Below are 19,823 nucleotides of genomic sequence, written 5' to 3'. Positions count from 1 at the left end.
ATTAATGTTTTAATTTAATTTCTAAGAATTCAAAATAAAATCATTTAGATTTGAAATCAAAATGTCACTTCAAATATTACTTTTTTTTTTAATAAACATTAAAAAAAAGAAAAATTAAATCTATTTTAAACCTATCTCATGCATTCAACACACCAATTTTAATATCCTAAATTATTTATAATATTCTAAAAAATTATTTAATTCACATAAAAAATTAAAAAATTAAAAAAATACAAATATTAAAATGATTTTTCACATGCCCACACAAAATTATTTAATTCACATAAAAAGTAAAAAATACAAATATTAAAAGATTTTTTAATTAATTTAATTTAATTTTTATAAGACTAAATTTCTAAAATTACAATTAAAATTTAAAATGTTCACATTCCAAATATTTTTTCAAATTAAAAAAAATAAAAAATAAAAAATAAAAAATAAAAAACCACAGTTCGAAGTTAGGACTGGGCGTGTCGATAAGCCTTATAGACAGTCTGCTTCGTTTTTAAGCAGTCCTTCGTTTTCCCTCTCTCCCTTTCTCTCTCTACAGATTACTTTCCGTTTCATATTTCTCTCTCTCTCTATCTCTCTCTACGTATAATCTCTTCTTCTCTCTCTTCCCCCCTTTCTCTCTCCTCCCTCTATTTTTCCCTCCTTTTCTCCATAGCTTTTCTTTTTGTTTGTTGCCTCTCTCTCTCTCTCACTCTCATTGTCTTTAGGGTTTGGGAACTCCCTACAGTACCCTGTATTTGTTTTTCTTGCTCGGAGCCTTTTGGTCGGAGCTGGTGCCCGTTTTGGAGGTTTTCAGTTTGATCTTAAACGATGGCAGCAGAGAAGCTCAGGGATTTGAGTCAGCCGATTGACGTCCCGTTGCTCGATGCAACTGTTGCGGCCTTCTATGGTACTGGATCTAAGGAAGAGGTGAGTTCCGTCGCCTGTTTATATATATTTTGTCGTGCTTTGTTCTCTTGGAGAAGGTTGGACATTTTTGTTTGATGGTTAGTTCGAGTGATGAGCTGAGGGGAGTTCGGTTTTTGTTTTTATTTTTATTTTTTTGTGTTGTTTGAATGTGATGGTTGTGGGCATTGTTTTTGAATCTTCTCTTGGAATATTGGTGAAGAAGTTTCGGAAATTTAGGGTTTAGTGTTTGTGGTTATGGGGTAGTAATTTAGGGTTTTAGTTCTTGTACTAGATGACTGAGTTTATCAGAATGACGTTTACTCCGCCTCACCTCTTCCCACCTATGCTCAAGCTGCAAAAATGCTCCTTTCTTATTTATGCCTGGCTGTTGAAATTTCTAGTTTGATTTAGTATACCCAGAGCACCTCTCATTGTCCTGGTTCCTATCTCAATTGTTGCATTGTACTTCGGAATTGGAAAATGCATACGTTCTGGTTAGTTGACGCGTATCTAGGCTTAGTTATGAACCATGTAATGCGCACTCTTAGAGGGAACCCACCCACTCACTCACCTGGAAAAGAATATCTATTCATGGTTCCAATTCCACGCAAAACTTATATCATTTGGGGATGTCCCTGGACTGTCTTATGTCATTTAACGTGATCGTTTATTTTTGGTTTTAAAATATCGACCACCTAATTTTTTCCCATGCACGTTATGTCTTTTCAGAGGAGTGCTGCAGATCAAATTTTAAGGGACCTACAAAATAATGCGGACATGTGGCTGCAGGTTGTGCACATTTTACAAAATACAAAGAGCTTAAACACTAAGTTCTTTGCCTTACAGGTATGTCGCAATGCTACGTAAAAATATTTTATTTGATATAGTAAAATTGAACGTTACGATGTTCATAAAGTCGCTGTTTTTATACCAGACATTGATTTTGGAGTAACAAAGGCATCAATGTTCTTTTGTACAGAGACTGTCTCTCTTTTTCTTAGCTTATGGCAATTGGAGTTGTTATCTGTGATATCTTAGCTTCAGGAGGATGGCTTCTTCTCTCTTCTTTTTGCATCTCTTTTTCTTGAAAGTTTGGAAACGACCTTTGTGGCACTTCAATGTCTCCAATTAATTGCATGAGTTCGAGTTTATTAACTTAGTTTGTTGCTATAATCATTAATTAATCTCTCTGATGTCTCAACTCCTCTCGTATCCTTATTTTGTCACCCGTTCATGGTCTCTTAACTTCCCCACCTCCGAACAACGATGAGATTCTTAATCCAACTAGTCTCCACGGACAATTAAGATTTTGACATTCTTTTACAAGTCGCTCAAATATAATAAGATATGCTGATTGCCACATCTACAGGTTCTAGAAGGTGTAATAAAATATAGATGGAATGCGCTACCGGTTGAACAAAGAGATGGAATGAAGAATTATGTATCTGATGTGATTGTGCAGGTTAGAACTATGTAATCCCTTCTTTTTTGTGTTGGTTGTTATTGAATATTATATATTTCTTCTCTATTCATACTGAAAAATAAGGTTATGTTCTACGATTGTTCCTGTATAGCTTTCAAGTAATGAAGCTTCCTTTCGAATGGAAAGACTGTATGTCAACAAGCTTAACATCATCTTGGTTCAGGTATTTCTTAGTTTTTTCTCCTGGACTTTTCTTGTTTCCATATCATGTTTTCTGTAGAGAAATAATTTAGGGTGCTTCATTTTAAGAAGGTCTTCTGCTTAGTGTTAATGACAGTCGAACTGTTGTCTTGATTAAAAAAAGACACCTCCATTCTCTTTACTGCTCCCTAGGTGTATTATTTACCACTGTTACGCGCAAGACAGCGGAGGCCTTTTCTTCAATTTTTATTTTATACCTTTATGGTGCTTTCTTCATTTTTATTTCATTTGTTTTGTGGATGTGCTAACCTCTTCACTACTTTTGGTTTCTCTTGCTGGTTCCACAACCGCAATCATGATTGTGTGGAGAAACATCTTTATGGGCGTCTCACCTAAGGAAGGCCTTAAATTTGCTGGTCCTTTGACTTGTACAATCATGGCTATTGGCTACCTTATGAAATCCTGTTGGAAAGAAACTTGAGAACTTTTGAGTATAAAAGTAAAAGTTGGACCACCATTGGGCGTTTATCAAATTGTTGAAGTCCTGTTGAGATCCATGCAATATATATATATAAAATAAAAATTGGAGTAGTTTTTCTGTGAGCCTCGTTGGATTTGAGTGTTTTCATTCCTCCTCTATACTTGTCGATGGAAAGTTTGTTTCATGTTACAAAAAAAAAAAAAAAAAAAAAAAAAAAAAAAAAAAAAAAAAAAAAAAAAAAAAAAAAAAAAAANTGTAATCCCTTCTTTTTTGTGTTGGTTGTTATTGAATATTATATATTTCTTCTCTATTCATACTGAAAAATAAGGTTATGTTCTACGATTGTTCCTGTATAGCTTTCAAGTAATGAAGCTTCCTTTCGAATGGAAAGACTGTATGTCAACAAGCTTAACATCATCTTGGTTCAGGTATTTCTTAGTTTTTTCTCCTGGACTTTTCTTGTTTCCATATCATGTTTTCTGTAGAGAAATAATTTAGGGTGCTTCATTTTAAGAAGGTCTTCTGCTTAGTGTTAATGACAGTCGAACTGTTGTCTTGATTAAAAAAAGACACCTCCATTCTCTTTACTGCTCCCTAGGTGTATTATTTACCACTGTTACGCGCAAGACAGCGGAGGCCTTTTCTTCAATTTTTATTTTATACCTTTATGGTGCTTTCTTCATTTTTATTTCATTTGTTTTGTGGATGTGCTAACCTCTTCACTACTTTTGGTTTCTCTTGCTGGTTCCACAACCGCAATCATGATTGTGTGGAGAAACATCTTTATGGGCGTCTCACCTAAGGAAGGCCTTAAATTTGCTGGTCCTTTGACTTGTACAATCATGGCTATTGGCTACCTTATGAAATCCTGTTGGAAAGAAACTTGAGAACTTTTGAGTATAAAAGTAAAAGTTGGACCACCATTGGGCGTTTATCAAATTGTTGAAGTCCTGTTGAGATCCATGCAATATATATATATAAAATAAAAATTGGAGTAGTTTTTCTGTGAGCCTCGTTGGATTTGAGTGTTTTCATTCCTCCTCTATACTTGTCGATGGAAAGTTTGTTTCATGTTACAAAAAAAAAAAAAAAAAAAAAAAAAAAAAAAAAAAAAAAAAAAAAAAAAAAAAAAAAAAAAAANGTGAGAACTGCATGGCGATTTTAAAAGTAGTTTTCTGAACTTCTGTTTATTTGACCATATGCTGTTTCATTTTACAGGGATGACAGTCTTTTTTGCTTTTATAATTTTTTCAGCTCTTGAGTGAAGAGGTCTTTGATTTCTCAAGGGGAGAGATGACGCAACAAAAAATCAAGGAGCTTAAACAATCTTTGAACAGGTAAGTTGCTTGTATTTTTCCAATACGTTTGGTCTCTTGTCAAGTGATGCTTTGCAGTCCCCTTTGGTTTCTGTGACATTTGTTCTGAATCCTTATGTGCGGTATATTTATTATTATTGTTTTGTGAATAATTCTTGTTAAGTTGTCGGTTGTTGAATTTTGAAGTTTATTCCAATCAGACGTCAAGTTTTGGTTGAAGTTATTTATTACTATTTGTTTCATTTTAAAAGACACTTGAACTCTGATTTTATGTTGTTAAACACACTTCTTAATTTAATCTAATCTCTGTATACCTTTCATTGTTCACAGCGAGTTTCAACTCATCCATGAGTTATGCTTATTTGTGCTATCAGCATCTCAAAGGACAGAACTTATCCGTGCAACATTATCAACATTACATGCTTTCCTTTCATGGATTCCTTTGGGATATATATTTGAGTCCCCATTGGTAAGTATTATCTCTCTTCATGTGATGAGTTCTGGATGGAGGTCCACTTTGAACAATGATCCACCTTTCATTTTTTTCTCGCAGCTTGAAACATTGCTGAAGTTTTTCCCGGTCCCATCATATCGTAATCTAACTCTCCAATGTCTAACGGAGGTATATTGTTCAATCTATTTTAAGAAATGTGTTATCTTAAACTCTTGAGAATTCTCATCCTTTGTTCTTTTTGTGTGCATGGGTTCCCTTGGGCAACTTTAGGTGGCAGCTCTGAATTTTGGGGACTATTACAATGTGCAGTACGTTAAGATGTATAATATATTCATGGTGCAATTACAGGTGTGTTAAGATTTGTCTCTTAGATCTTCGATGGTATGAGCATTTATTGTAATGTCTCTCGGGTCTTATTCTCTATGAAAGCTTTGTTCTTCAATAGAAAAAATATTTTAGCAATTCTGATCCTCTTGTATCCAACCTAACTTTTTATTTTTTGAACCTAACTGATGCTTCTTTAAAACCAGAATATTCTTCCACCTAGTACAAACATCCCAGAGGCCTATGCTCATGGATCAAGTGAGGAGCAGGTACCATTAGGTTATTATTATTATTATTTTTTGTAATTTATACCTGTTTTTCCTCCTGACCTAACTAAATTTGACTTCTATGTTATTTTACCAGGCTTTTATTCAGAACTTGGCTCTGTTTTTCACTTCATTTTACAAGGTAAGTTTCTTTTTGCTTGATGACATGATTTGAGAATGGGAACGTGAAAACTTTGTAGCTTAGGTTGGAGTCATCTTTCACTTCCATTTTGTAGTTATAGCTTATCAACCCTCCTGCCACAATGGAGGTGTTTTTGTAACCGTCTTTGGTAGAACTTCCATTTGTATCTATTTCATACATCCATGAAATGGTTCCTGCTTCCTACACAAAAAGGTAAAAAAAAAAAAAAAAAAAAAAAAAAAAAAAAAAAAAAAAAAAAAAAAAAAANAGAAAAAGATAGTGAACGCATGAACTTGGTAGTAGTGGTTGACAATGGATGTTCTTGCCAATTCATTTACTGTCTTTTTATATTATGAAATTGGTAAGGTAGATGATAGAACAAAGAGGATGAACTGTACAAAAACAAGGCCATACCAATAAAAAAGGGCTACTGAAAGAGTGAATCAAATCACTAACAATTTACCATAGGAAACCCTAATTTGAAGTGTGTCACAAAGCATAGATTTGTCCTGCCCTGAAAATACAGTCCCGTCTTGTATTATGTGGGTGGCATGGGATCTGTAAATCAGAGATTGAATAATTAATGTTGCAATCATGGTTGATGATCTTACATTAATAGAAGAGGAGCAAACTCCTATTGTCATTTTTGCTTATTTTATAAAAATATGGAACTTTTTTTTTTCACCATTTTATGATCATATTTCTATTTATTTGTGCAGTCACATATTCGAGTTCTGGAATCCACTCAGGAGAGTATATCTGCATTGCTAATGGGTCTCGAATATCTTATTAACATTTCATATGTTGATGACACCGAGGTTTTTAAGGTGAGTTGCTTGTTTTTCAATCTTAATTCCCCCACAATCGTGAAAGCATTCATGTATGCATATGGTCTTGCAAACAAAATATGCTACATCTTTACTTGTGGTTACCCTGCTCTTGTTGCGTGAATATACAGGTCTGCTTGGATTATTGGAACTCCTTGGTTCTGGAACTGTTTGAGGCACACCATAATATGGATAATCCTGCTGTGTCCGCCAATATGATGGGATTGCAGGTATGGTGGTCATGCTGTGTTTGTCTAATGGTCGCCAGTTTCACTGTGGTTAATTGAGTATTTGTGTCCTTGAACTTTGTGCGGTATAATTTTTTTTGTTCAATTGGTTATCTACCTCTGTTATGATTTAAGGTGTATGTAGATGTGCAAAATGACTACGTTTGTAAATATCTCTTTTAGGCAATTGATTATAATATAAATGTCTGGCTGGAAAAATTTTGGAACATTTGAAATATCTGGAATGGTGAAATTTATTATTAGGTCTTCTTATTGCATTTTTTTTTTTAAAAAAAAATGAAATGCTCATGAATCATTTTTATGTAATTCGGGAATATTTTTCCACCCTGTTCTCTGGTGTTGGGAGTTTCAAGTTCAACCACCATTTCCTCGATGGTGTTTTTGCAGGAATATGTGGAAATGTTTCTTATATTAGAGTTATGTGACAGGTGCCTTTGCTCTCTGGTGCGGTTGATGGCCTTGGTTCTCAACTCATGCAGAGGAGGCAGCTTTATTCTGGTCCTATGTCAAAGTTGAGAATGCTTATGATTTGTCGCATGGCTAAACCAGAGGAGGTTCTCATTGTTGAGGATGAGAACGGTAACATTGTTCGAGAAACCATGAAGGATAATGATGTCCTTGTTCAATACAAGGTTGTCAGTCTAAACTACTGAATCTGGTTCTCTGTTTAAGGTTCCCTTATGATTTTTGGTTGTAGATTTTAAAAAAAAGTTCATCTGCTCTGCTTCTATGAAAATGTAACAGTAATAGTACGTTGGTGTTATGCATTTTTAAGGAATTGGTAGTTGCTAATTTAAGACAAGCAAAATAAGCATTTCTTTTCCATAGCTTTGGTTAATTATATTAATGGTTGCAGAGCATGCGAGAGACATTAATTTACTTGTCGCACCTTGATCACGATGACACTGAAAAGCAGGTAACTATTTACTTTTTGGCTAAATGTAGTTTATTTTCTTATCGAAGCCTTGCCTATTGACATCAAAACCTTCCAAGTCCATGCGTGATTTTCCCCTTTATTTATTTGAACATGTGATGCAAAAGGTTTTTTTTATTTTTATTTTTTAAAATTTTAGTGTGGCTCTTTGTTGTTTTTGCCCTTCCAATAAGCATGTGTGGATTTTAAGTTGAAATGTGATGGAAGCTCCTTCTTGCAAAGTATTACTGCTTCTTAAGTTGTAACTTTTAAGCTCATGGCAAGTCTCTCCTTCCTTTTTATCTCCCTCTCTTTTTCTCTCTACTTAAAAAATATTGTTCTGAGACAGATGCTAAAGAAATTAAGTAGACAACTCAGTGGTGAAGATTGGTCATGGAACAACTTAAACACACTATGCTGGGCTATTGGGTCTATCTCTGGTTCCATGATGGAGGATCAGGTATATTTTCTGCATTCATTCTGGAGAATTTGGTCTTTAGGTTTAATTACAAATTTTTTGTTTCATATCTGAATTTCTGTATCTTAAATCTTTTCATTTTTTGGACCTTTTCAGGAGAACAGATTCTTGGTGATGGTCATACGTGATTTGTTGAATTTGTGTGAAATTACCAAGGGAAAGGATAATAAAGCTGTTATTGCGAGTAACATCATGTAAGGATTATCGCATCACTCACTGGAGCTACCCTTTTTTGGGCTGAACTTTGCTTACATATTTCAAATTAAAAAGCATGCCGTTTTTTAGATAAATATTTTATGTTTTACATCTGAATTTGGCGTTCTGATTTTGTGGGAATGGTTGATGAATTAATAATGCGAAAAGCTTAATCATTAATGGTTAACCTATTCATTTTTTAATTTCAAATGTATTGGCGATCTTTTTGACCTAGCATTCACATAAAGTGTTCCTTTGACAGGTATGTTGTTGGTCAGTATCCAAGATTCTTAAGAGCTCACTGGAAGTTCTTGAAAACTGTCGTGAACAAGTTGTTTGAGTTCATGCACGAAACACATCCAGGAGTGCAGGTTATTGTTGCTTTTCCTGTAGTATTTGAGGACATAGTTCTTGTCATCTTTTAGTGCTTGGCGATGGATTTTTTATGTATTACAACTGGTAAAAGAAGTATTTGCAACAAATGCACGTGGTGTTCTTTTGATGTTAGGTTTTCTTAGCTCATTCTTTTGCTGATCTGTTTGTCAGTATATATTGTTAAATTGATTTGAAAGCGGCTTCTCATTCTAATTTTTCATAAATTTCAGGATATGGCTTGTGACACATTCTTAAAAATTGTTCAAAAATGCAAGCGAAAGTTTGTCATTGTACAGGTATTATCTTTCCCCTCATGGCACCTCTGACCCACGTGTTTATCCTGGGTAGGAAAGGACACTTTTTTTTTATTAACATTATTTGGTTTAGGCCTTTTTTTGTTTGTTGTAATATGTTTTGCTTCTAATTTTCAGGTTGGAGAAAATGAGCCATTTGTTTCTGAACTTCTTACTAGTCTTCCGACAACAGTTGCAGATCTCGAGCCTCACCAAATTCATACTTTTTATGAATCTGTATGTCTATAAAACGTTTCTATTTAAAATCCGTATGAACTAGACATATATCATGCAATTGCTCACTGCTTATGGTTATTCGAGGTTGGCAACATGATTCAAGCAGAACCTGATCCACAGAAGAGGGATGAGTACCTCCAGAGGCTGATGGAGCTTCCAAACCAGGTTCTTTTCAAAGTGAAATTGACTTATTTAAGGATCCATTTGTATTGACCATTATTAGTGATAGTTTGTTTGCATGGTTTATGTGGCTACTCGTTACACAGAAATGGGCTGAAATTATTGGTCAGGCACGCCAAAGTGTGGATTTTCTAAAAGATCAAGATGTAATAAGAACGGTGCTCAATATACTACAGGTATGACTAAACTTGTGAATTTTGTTTGAGCCATTACTTGGGGCTCTTAGATGGAATTCTTATCATATTACTTGGTTCTCATCGAATAATAAATTGATTAAGTGAAATTCTGGCATGTAGACAAATACAAGCGTTGCCAGTTCTCTTGGAACTTATTTCTTACCTCAGATATCTTTGATCTTTCTGGATATGCTCAATGTCTACAGGTATTGATATTAATTCCCATCCTATGGTGTCCTCTTGAAATTGCAAGATACTTAAAATAATACATTTAACATCTGTCTTCCTTATCATAAGTGGTTTCTGTGGTTTTGGAATGTTCCTGCAGAATGTATAGTGAGCTTATATCAAGTAGCATTGCTGAAGGAGGGCCCTATGCGTCTAAAACGTCCTATGTTAAGCTTCTACGGTAAATTTTTATGATGGTGATTCTTGTTAAATTCTACCCTGGTACTTCCCTACCTGGAACCATGTCATGATAGCTTAACAAGGAGGAAAAATGGGTGAAACAGATCAGTGAAGAGGGAAACTCTAAAGCTTATTGAAACATTCTTGGACAAGGCTGAAGATCAACCACAAATTGGGAAGCAGTTTGTGCCCCCAATGATGGAACCCATTCTTCTTGATTACGCCAGGAATCTCCCAGATGCACGTGAATCAGAAGTCTTATCTCTTTTCGCTACAATTATAAATAAGTATGTCAATATTCTGCTATTATATCAACTTATCGATCATTATATTTTAATGTCAGGTCTATGGGAGGAATAAATACTTTTTGCTACATTATTTATTGATATTTATACTTGTTCAATTAGAATACGCTTTTTGATTTTAGTTTTGCTTTATTTAATTATATTTGCACCAATTTGTAATCTTCATAATTTTCTTTTACAATTTTTTCATATAGGTATAAGAATACAATGATTGAGGATGTGCCTCGTATATTTGAAGCAGTCTTCCAATGCACGCTGGAGGTGAGGATTTGTATAACAGATTGTTGCATGTTTGAGAGGCTTACAGATGACTTTTGGTTCAGTGGTTCAGTTTAATTTGTTGTTTTTTTTTTTGGTTTTTAATCTTTTCTTTTTGGTGGACTTTTTCTTTTATGCTTAAAATTGTGCTTTGCTTTGTGCCTTTATACTTTTAATGTACTCCATTATTTATTTTTACGAGGTGTTCTGATTGTATGCGTTTGCNAACGTCCTATGTTAAGCTTCTACGGTAAATTTTTATGATGGTGATTCTTGTTAAATTCTACCCTGGTACTTCCCTACCTGGAACCATGTCATGATAGCTTAACAAGGAGGAAAAATGGGTGAAACAGATCAGTGAAGAGGGAAACTCTAAAGCTTATTGAAACATTCTTGGACAAGGCTGAAGATCAACCACAAATTGGGAAGCAGTTTGTGCCCCCAATGATGGAACCCATTCTTCTTGATTACGCCAGGAATCTCCCAGATGCACGTGAATCAGAAGTCTTATCTCTTTTCGCTACAATTATAAATAAGTATGTCAATATTCTGCTATTATATCAACTTATCGATCATTATATTTTAATGTCAGGTCTATGGGAGGAATAAATACTTTTTGCTACATTATTTATTGATATTTATACTTGTTCAATTAGAATACGCTTTTTGATTTTAGTTTTGCTTTATTTAATTATATTTGCACCAATTTGTAATCTTCATAATTTTCTTTTACAATTTTTTCATATAGGTATAAGAATACAATGATTGAGGATGTGCCTCGTATATTTGAAGCAGTCTTCCAATGCACGCTGGAGGTGAGGATTTGTATAACAGATTGTTGCATGTTTGAGAGGCTTACAGATGACTTTTGGTTCAGTGGTTCAGTTTAATTTGTTGTTTTTTTTTTTGGTTTTTAATCTTTTCTTTTTGGTGGACTTTTTCTTTTATGCTTAAAATTGTGCTTTGCTTTGTGCCTTTATACTTTTAATGTACTCCATTATTTATTTTTACGAGGTGTTCTGATTGTATGCGTTTGCAGATGATTACTAAAAATTTTGAAGATTATCCAGAGCATCGCCTAAAGTTTTTTTCGCTGCTTCGAGCCATTGCTACGTATTGTTTTCCTGCTTTGATTCGGCTGTCAAGTCAGGTTTTACACCAACGTTTTCCCTTTTATTGACTTTGTTTTACATCCTCAATTATTGAACTTGCTTACACTTCTTTTTTGTTGTATGCAATACTATTATTTTCATTTGGGACGTGGGGTCTTCTCATCAGCAATTAAAGCTTGTTATGGNGCTACATTATTTATTGATATTTATACTTGTTCAATTAGAATACGCTTTTTGATTTTAGTTTTGCTTTATTTAATTATATTTGCACCAATTTGTAATCTTCATAATTTTCTTTTACAATTTTTTCATATAGGTATAAGAATACAATGATTGAGGATGTGCCTCGTATATTTGAAGCAGTCTTCCAATGCACGCTGGAGGTGAGGATTTGTATAACAGATTGTTGCATGTTTGAGAGGCTTACAGATGACTTTTGGTTCAGTGGTTCAGTTTAATTTGTTGTTTTTTTTTTTGGTTTTTAATCTTTTCTTTTTGGTGGACTTTTTCTTTTATGCTTAAAATTGTGCTTTGCTTTGTGCCTTTATACTTTTAATGTACTCCATTATTTATTTTTACGAGGTGTTCTGATTGTATGCGTTTGCAGATGATTACTAAAAATTTTGAAGATTATCCAGAGCATCGCCTAAAGTTTTTTTCGCTGCTTCGAGCCATTGCTACGTATTGTTTTCCTGCTTTGATTCGGCTGTCAAGTCAGGTTTTACACCAACGTTTTCCCTTTTATTGACTTTGTTTTACATCCTCAATTATTGAACTTGCTTACACTTCTTTTTTGTTGTATGCAATACTATTATTTTCATTTGGGACGTGGGGTCTTCTCATCAGCAATTAAAGCTTGTTATGGATTCAATTATATGGGCATTTCGGCACACAGAGAGGAATATTGCTGAAACTGGGCTCAATCTACTATTAGAGATGTTAAAAAATTTTCAGGTGTGATGTTTTGATGTATTCCATTTTTACATATCCTGATATATGCTGTTTGATATTCTAAAATTTATTTGTTTCTGTTGTCACAGGCTTCCGAGTTCTGCAATCAATTTTATCGAACATATTTTTTGACTATTGAGCAAGAAATATTTGCAGTCTTGACGGACACGTTTCACAAGCCTGGATTTAAGTTGCATGTCTTGGTCCTCCAACACTTGTTTTGCTTGGTAATGTTTTGTGTTAAAGGCCCTGCTTATAAAATGAAATCATTCTGTTAATGACCTTTTAACTAAAATGTAAACCGTCCATTTATTTGGTTACTTCACAGGTTATTGTTTTGTTCTTTCTTTTTAATTCATTAATTTTAGATGGAAAAAATATGGTGTTAATTTTTTTTTTATGTCAGGCGGAGTCTGGTGTACTAACAGAACCTTTGTGGGATGCTGCAACTGTTTCTTATCCATACCCGAATAACGTGGCCTTTGTTCGGGAGTACACTATTAAGCTCCTGAGTTCTTCGTTCCCCAACATGACTGCAGCAGAAGTATGAGCTTTCCCAATCCATTTTTTGCTCCTCGTCTTTGTTTGTAGTTTTTTTTTTTTTTCATTCTATTAAAATCAACCTCTTTAATGGAATTTTCAGGTCACTCAAATGGTGAATGGACTGTTTGATTCAAGAAATGACCTCTCTGTGTTTAAGAATCACATTCGAGACTTTCTGGTGCAATCCAAAGAATTTTCAGCACAGGTTTGCCTTCTATGTTGTATCCTGTGTTTCATTATAAAAAAAAAAGAAGGAAGACTACCTATTTTTGCCAGGTTTATTGTTGCTATTAATATATTCTTATCGTTTATGATGAGTATTCTATCTAAAAGAGAGTGAGTGTTCGCAATCCAAGTGTCATACAGTCTCTTATCAACTTGGCTTATCTCATGAGGGAAGAACTGTATGCGTGTGTGTATCTACATCTATATATAGATCTGGGCATCTCTGATCTCCCTAATCCCTATCTATTAATCTTCTTTCTGAATAGAGAATTCTAACAAAAGTGGTACCAGAGCTAAGCTTATCTAACGTAAGACGTGAATATGATGCTTAACGAGGTTTGGATTCTATTTTCAGGATAATAAAGACCTCTATGCTGAAGAGGCAGCTGCTCAGAGGGAAAGAGATCGGCAACGGATGCTTTCTATTCCAGGGCTTATTGCTCCGAACGAGATTCAAGATGAGATGGTGGACTCATGAATATGTCTAGTTACTGTGCAGAAGCAAAAGCTCATGGACTTTGGCGAGGTTGAAGTGGGCATTTGATTTGCAGTCCCCCCCAAATCAAATCTGTGGATGTGAGGAGGCTATACGGATATTTTTTGCTAATTAGTTTTTCCAGTTTCTGCAGAATTTTTTCCCCCACAGATGGAAGTGATTTTCTTGAAAAAGACAGCTCTCATGGGACGGTGGTAGTTTGACTGCTGATGATGGGTAATTCCTATATATAGGTTGAATGTGGAGTAAGTATTTAGTTTTTAGTTCGCTGATCATAGGGTTAGAACACATGATAGGTGCGCGATTTAGCTGCTGCAGAATCCACGAGCCAGATCGATATTGTATTGCAATGTTGTTAGATCCAACCTATTTTCCATCTATCTAATGATATGATTCATCATCCTATATAGGTGTAGTAATGTATACGGCTGGTTAGGTGTTGGCGCGGGTTGTGCAGAAATATTATTCCCTTATTATGCCCCTTTTGTTCCTTTGGTTGTTGAGGGTAACTTTTGCTTTACAATGTTCTTTAGGGGAAGTCTGTTATATTTTCGTCCATACAGATTCTCTCTATTGGGTTGTCATCTTTCTTGTACTCATCAACTATGGATGGATGTGGTGTGGACTCTCTCTTTTATAGGTATAATATTTCTTTCTTTTAACGCCCTGCTCGTCTCGTGTTTTGCATTCGTTACCTTTCTGCAATGGGAACCTCTTTTGGTGAAATTCTGATCTCTGGACTGCTTATTTCCTTTCCATGTTTTCGACCGGGCGTTGCCCGTTTGGAAGGCAAAAATGTTAGACAATTTAGATTAATGACCTGAAACTATGATGTTCATAGAAATTTGCCTTAAAATGGGGTCTCGCTTGAAATGAATTTATGTTATATTTATTAGTAATGAATTTCCTCCAAAAAGCATTTCTTTTAGTAATATGTAACTCAGAATTACCTATTTAGAACCCCGTTTTAGTATTTGAACAGCTGCTGGAAGTATTATTTGAACAGCTTTTAAGGTTAAATTATTTGAATAAGCCAAGCAATTTTAATTCAAACATTGACACAACTAAAAAAGCGTTATTTAGTTTCACGTAATTTGGTTCTTGCTATTCAACCACATCAAACTAGTATCTAGATCCTTGAATAAGATGTTAATCTAGCATAAAATAAAATATATTTCAATTTATTGGTTTTCTTTTTCACTATAATACTTCTTATAAATATTGAAAACAATTTATCTAGTTAACAGTGAGCTCTTGTAGCTCAGTTGGTTAGAGCACCCGTTTAGTAAGCGGGAGGTCTTGAGTTCGACTCTCAACAAGAGCAGTGGTTTTTTTTGTTATACGAAAATTGGTTGGCAACCATGGACATACAGAGATGCTCAAGTTTAGTTTCATGGCTGCCTAATCTTTGTTGTGCTAAATTCTGCCCTTTTTTTTTTTTCCTTAAATACACATTGCTGCCTAATCTTGTAACATGCTATTTTACTACTTCATAATAAGATTTGATGATACACTCAGAACACGAGCCCGGGAAAGAAAGGTCAGCCACCTCTCTCTCTCTCTCGGTCGAGTTGTGCTTTGCCCCTTCCCCTCAACTCGTTACCAAATCTACATGAAGGATTAGAAGAAATCAACAGTTGCAAAGGGAACAAACCACATTTTCAATGGCCGATGGACTATGCTATATCAAAAGTTAAGAAGCCAAGAACATAGTGAGATCACTCAAATATCCAATCAAGAAAACATCCAAGCAACATCCGAGCCGAATTATATTGGATTGAACAAATTGACATGTCAAAGAACTATGGATTATCGGCCGTGTCGCGCTCCCTCGACGTAGAAGAGATTAGCAGAACTGAGGAAGGCTAAGATTTACTGTTTGCAGCCGAATTTGTTGTCTCAGATGATCCAACTATTTCTTCAAGGGCTATGTCTATTGTCATATCATCATTCATGTCGGCCTCTTCAACCTCCGTCATTACCTCATCCCTGTCTCCATTTTCTACTACATCTGCTGAATGCTTTTGTTCTTCCACACCTTTCTCTGCCTCCTCCGACTCATTTGGCTTTGCGTCGGATGACGGTAGACACGGGGCAGGACTGATGGCGAGTGTGGATGTCACCAAAAGATTCTATAAATGTAAACTTCAAATAATTAGACATGATATCAAGTATTACCTCATCAAGATTAATCGTCACGATTCGATAATAATATGCAATATCAGAAAACCAAACAAAAAACAAACTGAAAATCGACACCAGAAAACTCCATACCTTTTCCAGAGCTAGCACAAGCTTTGAGAGTTTGGGATAGACGCCCCGTGCATCCAATAGGATCTGTTTCGACGTCAATTTTAGAGAAAATATTTAGTCATTTTGATATTTGATAAAAAGTTATCTAATTTTTGGACAACTGCTAACTAATAAGGTTTGACAAGAGTTCGAGGTTGGTAAGGAGAGTTCTTTATCCATCTCACTAATAATTAATGAACGAACAAAAAAATTAAATATGAAAATGTGAAGAAAGAAATAGCATTGTAGTGAACATGGACAATCACCTCACAAATCCTTTGAAGGGTAAATGGAGGACCTTCAATGAAGCTAAGAAGTGCTGCAATCCAAAAAAACATATTGAATTAAGTAAAATGCTGTCTCCCTCTTCCTTGAATTTGAATGAAATCTACTTCTTATACGAATAAAAACACGAAAAAGGAAGCATTAGAACGAGCCCGTCTCATTCTAATGCTTCAACTCAAGCACACTACCAGTTCTAAATCTCGCCCACGTCCCAAGTAGATTAATAACTAATCGATTAAGGCTTCAAAAGAACGACCGTTGATCAGGAATTTACATGACCGACATGACATCAAAGTTACACAGTAACGAGACCTTCTCCGGTGATCGTAAGTTTTATAAAACGAAAATACCAAAAGGAAGAGAAAAACAGTTTACAAATAAATCAACGGTAAACAATAGGAAGCGGAAGCTCATAAACCTTCATCGAGCCGCTTTACCAGCTCCGGGAAGGGTTCCCCTAAAGTACTTTGTTCACCGGACGCTTTCGCTTCAGGATACTCGGACAGCACCTTCAAAGGCAGGAGAGAAAGAAAAATAAGAAGGTTTCAAAATATTCATAAAAAAACTGGATATAACAAATATGATATGCATGCCCGCTATGCAATAACCATAAAGCATTCACTGGAAAATAACAAACGAAATGCATTCATGCGTACCTCCCCATACCTGCTTCAGCTGAAAGGATAGCATGCTCTTCAATTTCTCCCAATCATGCCTGAGAACATAACATACATATACACACATGTATACTGTAAGTTCAAAACAATAAGAAAATGTTAAACTGATTAATTCTTCCAATTTGTGAAGGTTTTTTCAAGAAAAATAATTCTCCTCTTTCAACATATCAAAGCACTTTAGATTTTGAGGTCTAAATCCGTACACTTCTGTAACAACCTAAGGTCACTGTTAGCAGATATTGTCATTCTTGGACTTTCCCATTCGAGCTTCCCCTCAAGGCTTTAAAACGCGTCTGTTAGGGAGAGGTTTCCACACCCTTAAGAATGTTTCGTTCCCTTCTCCAACCAATCTGGGATCTCACAATCCACCCCCTTGAGATCCTATGTCCTCATTGACACACCAGTGTCTGGCTCTGATACCATTTGTAACCGTCCAAGCCCACCGCTAGTAGATATTGTCCTCTTTGGGCTTTCCCTTCGGGGGCTTCCCCTCAAGGTTTTAAAACGCGTTTGTTAGGGAGGGGTTTCCACATCCTAATAGTGAACGCTTCATTCCCCTCTCCGACCGATGTGGGATCTCACAATCCACCCCCTTGGGGTTCCAGCATCCTCACTGGCACACCGTCCAGTGTCTGGCTCTGATACCATTTATAACAACTCAAGCCCACAACTAGCAAATATTGTCCTCTTTGGGCTTTCGCTTTCGGACTTCCCCTCAAGGTTTTAAAATGCCTCTATTAGGGAGACGTTTCAACACCCTCATAAGGAATGCTTCATTCTGGTCTCCAACCGATGTGGGATCTCACAACTTCTAACCAGATGTTTGATGTAGCATCTTTATACTCATACTAAGTCGATGGAAATTAGATGGAGAAGAAAAATACCAGAATTTCCCCGTGGATGCAATTGCTTCGATTGTACCTCTTATTTCTTCCTCATTGATTACCTGCTTCTGCTCCATGACTCTGAAAATTACAAGTTCCAAAAATCTCATACAAACAGATAAAACATAACTGATGGTAGAAACAAATAAAATGCTCTCTAGAAACCTACGGATCATCCCGAAACCATACTCTACTATAATCTCTACAAAAAGGCAATGAAAGAACAAAAACTCAGAAGGAAGAAAAAAAAATCACTTTTAACTAGTTGCTAAAGGTGCCCTCAGAAAACGAACCGAAATTCTAGTCATTTGAAGGAAACCCAAACTTGCTCCCATTACAACCAAAATACAAACATCAGCAAAGTAAAAGCATGCGATTTGAAACTCTATTCGGTTGGAGATAGGAACGAAACATTCTTTATAAGGGTGTGGAAACCCCTCACGTGAGGCTGACGACAATACGGGCCAAAGCGGGCAATATCTGTTACTGGTGGGCTTGGGCTGTTACAATCTAAGTTGTATTTTGACCAACAGTGATACAACGATTCTACACACTGTGGGAGAAGCTACAACCAATATTAAGATAACAAGATTGCAACCGACCATCATGACCCCCAAAATAAACATTACAGCAAATACAAGAAGCGACGTTCTTATATACCCGTCATTTACAGTATCAGGGAGCACATTATCCTGTTGCGGATGAACGGTATCAATGGAAGAATTGACTGGGTGCTCTGAATCTTCATTTGGTGGCACCTCCATCAAGAGATCTCTACTTTCCACCTGCTTAAGATGTTAACAAAGATATAACCATTGCAATTCCATTATGAAATAATCATAACTATACTAACAAAACTTCCATTTAGAAACAGGGAAAATAACACTGCAAAGCGGGGATCCCAACGAAACCGAAGAAAACAAGCCACAAACTAATTTTATAGGAGTAGAGACCTCCAAAGTTCCATTAATTTCATCACCTAACTACAAATAAGCCCACAGCGGATACTCACAGATTCGCAGCAAGAAACAGAATATACAGAGAGAAATGATTCCAAAAGAAATTTTCTCATCGATGAGTGATTAAAGTACCGTAACCTTTATATAGGCATACCAAGAATACAACTAACAAAACAATACTAAAACCGAAATGAAATGGAACAATAAAACTAATTAATAACGAACAATGAGAAAGAAGATTGAAAATCCGCGAAAATAATCATTTCCGTTGCTTCTTTAAAATAATTTACACAGTGAGCAGGCAGAATCGAGCGAGCGAGCGAGCAAGCGATGGAGCTTACCTCGTGAGGTTGAAGACGATCTCAACTGGAGCGAGCTACAGGCGAGACCTTTGGACCGAGTGGGGAAGAAAATGATAGCAAAAGGTCTTGTGGGGGAAGGCCCAGTTCTGCCGAACATTGGGCCACAATTTTCTCTCGAGTTTTTAATTTCTTTATTTCCAAAAAAAAAATTAAAAGCATAATTTCCATTTTACTATATTATTTTTATTTAAAAAATTGAACAAAATTTTGACTCACACAAATAATAATAATAATTAATTTCTAAAAAATAAAAATTTAATTATTATAGCATGGTATTTCACACAAAAAAAAAAAAAAAAAAAAAAAAAGGGGTGAGACGGGAAATAAATTATTTATTTTATATATAAAAAACTGGAGCAGAGGTCGGGTGAGACGGGGAATTGGGTAAGGGCGGAGACGAAAATTCCATCTCCAGGCTCGTTTGTCTAATGGGTAGAAATATCTCCCCTCTCCCTTTTTTATTCCTCGATCAAAATTCTTACCCGGTTAGGGCGAACGTCTCATTTGTCTGTAAATTGAATGTCATGAAAATATCAACTAGCGTTAACTAACTCAACTAAAAAAAATTTTAATTAGTTACTTATATAATAGTGGTCGGTTTAAGAGATTTAATCAAATTTAATTAAAAAAATTTAAA

General features: G+C 35.4%; 2 protein-coding genes and 1 non-coding gene across 9 annotated transcripts; 2 read left to right on the top strand and 1 right to left on the bottom strand.

Annotated features, from left to right (window-relative positions):
- The first annotated feature begins 632 nt into the window (after window positions 1-632).
- LOC111796618 (protein EXPORTIN 1A) lies at window positions 633-14,391 on the top strand. 3 transcript variants are annotated; one of them, XM_023679344.1, is made up of 31 exons: window positions 633-921; window positions 1,630-1,746; window positions 2,270-2,362; window positions 2,475-2,546; window positions 4,260-4,342; window positions 4,652-4,790; window positions 4,875-4,943; window positions 5,046-5,123; window positions 5,306-5,368; window positions 5,463-5,507; window positions 6,227-6,334; window positions 6,466-6,564; window positions 7,011-7,214; window positions 7,439-7,498; window positions 7,845-7,955; window positions 8,070-8,167; window positions 8,431-8,539; window positions 8,774-8,839; window positions 8,975-9,073; window positions 9,158-9,238; window positions 9,340-9,429; window positions 9,550-9,635; window positions 9,758-9,838; window positions 9,942-10,124; window positions 10,337-10,403; window positions 11,440-11,550; window positions 12,359-12,466; window positions 12,553-12,690; window positions 12,870-13,007; window positions 13,107-13,211; window positions 13,587-14,391. In XM_023679344.1, the coding sequence occupies exons 1-31, from the start codon at window positions 823-825 to the stop codon at window positions 13,707-13,709; spliced, it is 3,123 nt and encodes a 1,040-aa protein (XP_023535112.1). In that variant the 5' UTR covers window positions 633-822; the 3' UTR covers window positions 13,710-14,391. The 3 variants fall into 3 exon arrangements, with proteins under 3 accessions (XP_023535112.1, XP_023535105.1, XP_023535095.1); XM_023679337.1 differs by lacking the exons at window positions 633-921; window positions 1,630-1,746; window positions 2,270-2,362; window positions 2,475-2,546 and adding an exon at window positions 4,144-4,172 and having other exon boundaries at window positions 13,587-13,757; window positions 13,861-14,391; XM_023679327.1 differs by lacking the exons at window positions 633-921; window positions 1,630-1,746; window positions 2,270-2,362; window positions 2,475-2,546 and adding an exon at window positions 4,144-4,172.
- Window positions 14,392-14,977: 586 nt separating this feature from the next.
- On the top strand, window positions 14,978-15,051 carry TRNAT-AGU. The gene has a single exon. It is a non-coding gene; the product is annotated as a tRNA-Thr (tRNA).
- Window positions 15,052-15,371: 320 nt separating this feature from the next.
- On the bottom strand, window positions 15,372-19,264 carry LOC111777106 (serine/threonine-protein phosphatase 4 regulatory subunit 2-B-like). 5 transcript variants are annotated; one of them, XM_023656558.1, is made up of 8 exons: window positions 19,166-19,264; window positions 18,526-18,650; window positions 17,866-17,946; window positions 16,971-17,019; window positions 16,723-16,813; window positions 16,286-16,338; window positions 16,002-16,064; window positions 15,372-15,859 (listed from the first exon to the last, which is right to left on the bottom strand). In XM_023656558.1, the coding sequence occupies exons 2-8, from the start codon at window positions 18,627-18,629 to the stop codon at window positions 15,593-15,595; spliced, it is 708 nt and encodes a 235-aa protein (XP_023512326.1). In that variant the 5' UTR covers window positions 18,630-18,650; window positions 19,166-19,264; the 3' UTR covers window positions 15,372-15,592. The 5 variants fall into 5 exon arrangements, with proteins under 5 accessions (XP_023512326.1, XP_023512335.1, XP_023512343.1 ...); XM_023656567.1 differs by having other exon boundaries at window positions 18,526-18,653; window positions 19,166-19,213; XM_023656575.1 differs by lacking the exon at window positions 19,166-19,264 and adding an exon at window positions 19,115-19,155 and having other exon boundaries at window positions 18,526-18,653.
- Between the last annotated feature and the right edge of the window lie 559 nt (window positions 19,265-19,823).

The sequence above is a fragment of the Cucurbita pepo genome, chromosome LG01, assembly GCF_002806865.2.
Source record: "Cucurbita pepo subsp. pepo cultivar mu-cu-16 chromosome LG01, ASM280686v2, whole genome shotgun sequence".
Classification (NCBI taxonomy): domain Eukaryota; kingdom Viridiplantae; phylum Streptophyta; class Magnoliopsida; order Cucurbitales; family Cucurbitaceae; genus Cucurbita; species Cucurbita pepo.
Note: the sequence above shows the minus strand (reverse complement) of the source record. Positions and strands in the feature narration are given on the sequence as shown.

Bases quoted from the DNA above. Each gene is read 5' to 3' on its own strand.
- LOC111777106 (XM_023656550.1), bottom strand. From the start codon at position 18,937: ATGAGAAAATTTCTTTTGGAATCATTTCTCTCTGTATATTCTGTTTCT. The intron at 16,065-16,285 runs GTGATTGTCCAT...ACGTCGAAACAG, and splicing joins CCCTTCAAAGGATTTGTGAG to ATCCTATTGGATGCACGGGG. The intron at 15,860-16,001 runs GTATGGAGTTTT...TTACATTTATAG, and splicing joins TTGTGCTAGCTCTGGAAAAG to AATCTTTTGGTGACATCCAC.
- LOC111796618 (XM_023679344.1), top strand. From the start codon at position 823: ATGGCAGCAGAGAAGCTCAGGGATTTGAGTCAGCCGATTGACGTCCCG. The intron at 8,168-8,430 runs GTAAGGATTATC...TTCCTTTGACAG, and splicing joins GTTATTGCGAGTAACATCAT to GTATGTTGTTGGTCAGTATC. The intron at 12,691-12,869 runs GTAATGTTTTGT...TTTTTATGTCAG, and splicing joins TCCAACACTTGTTTTGCTTG to GCGGAGTCTGGTGTACTAAC.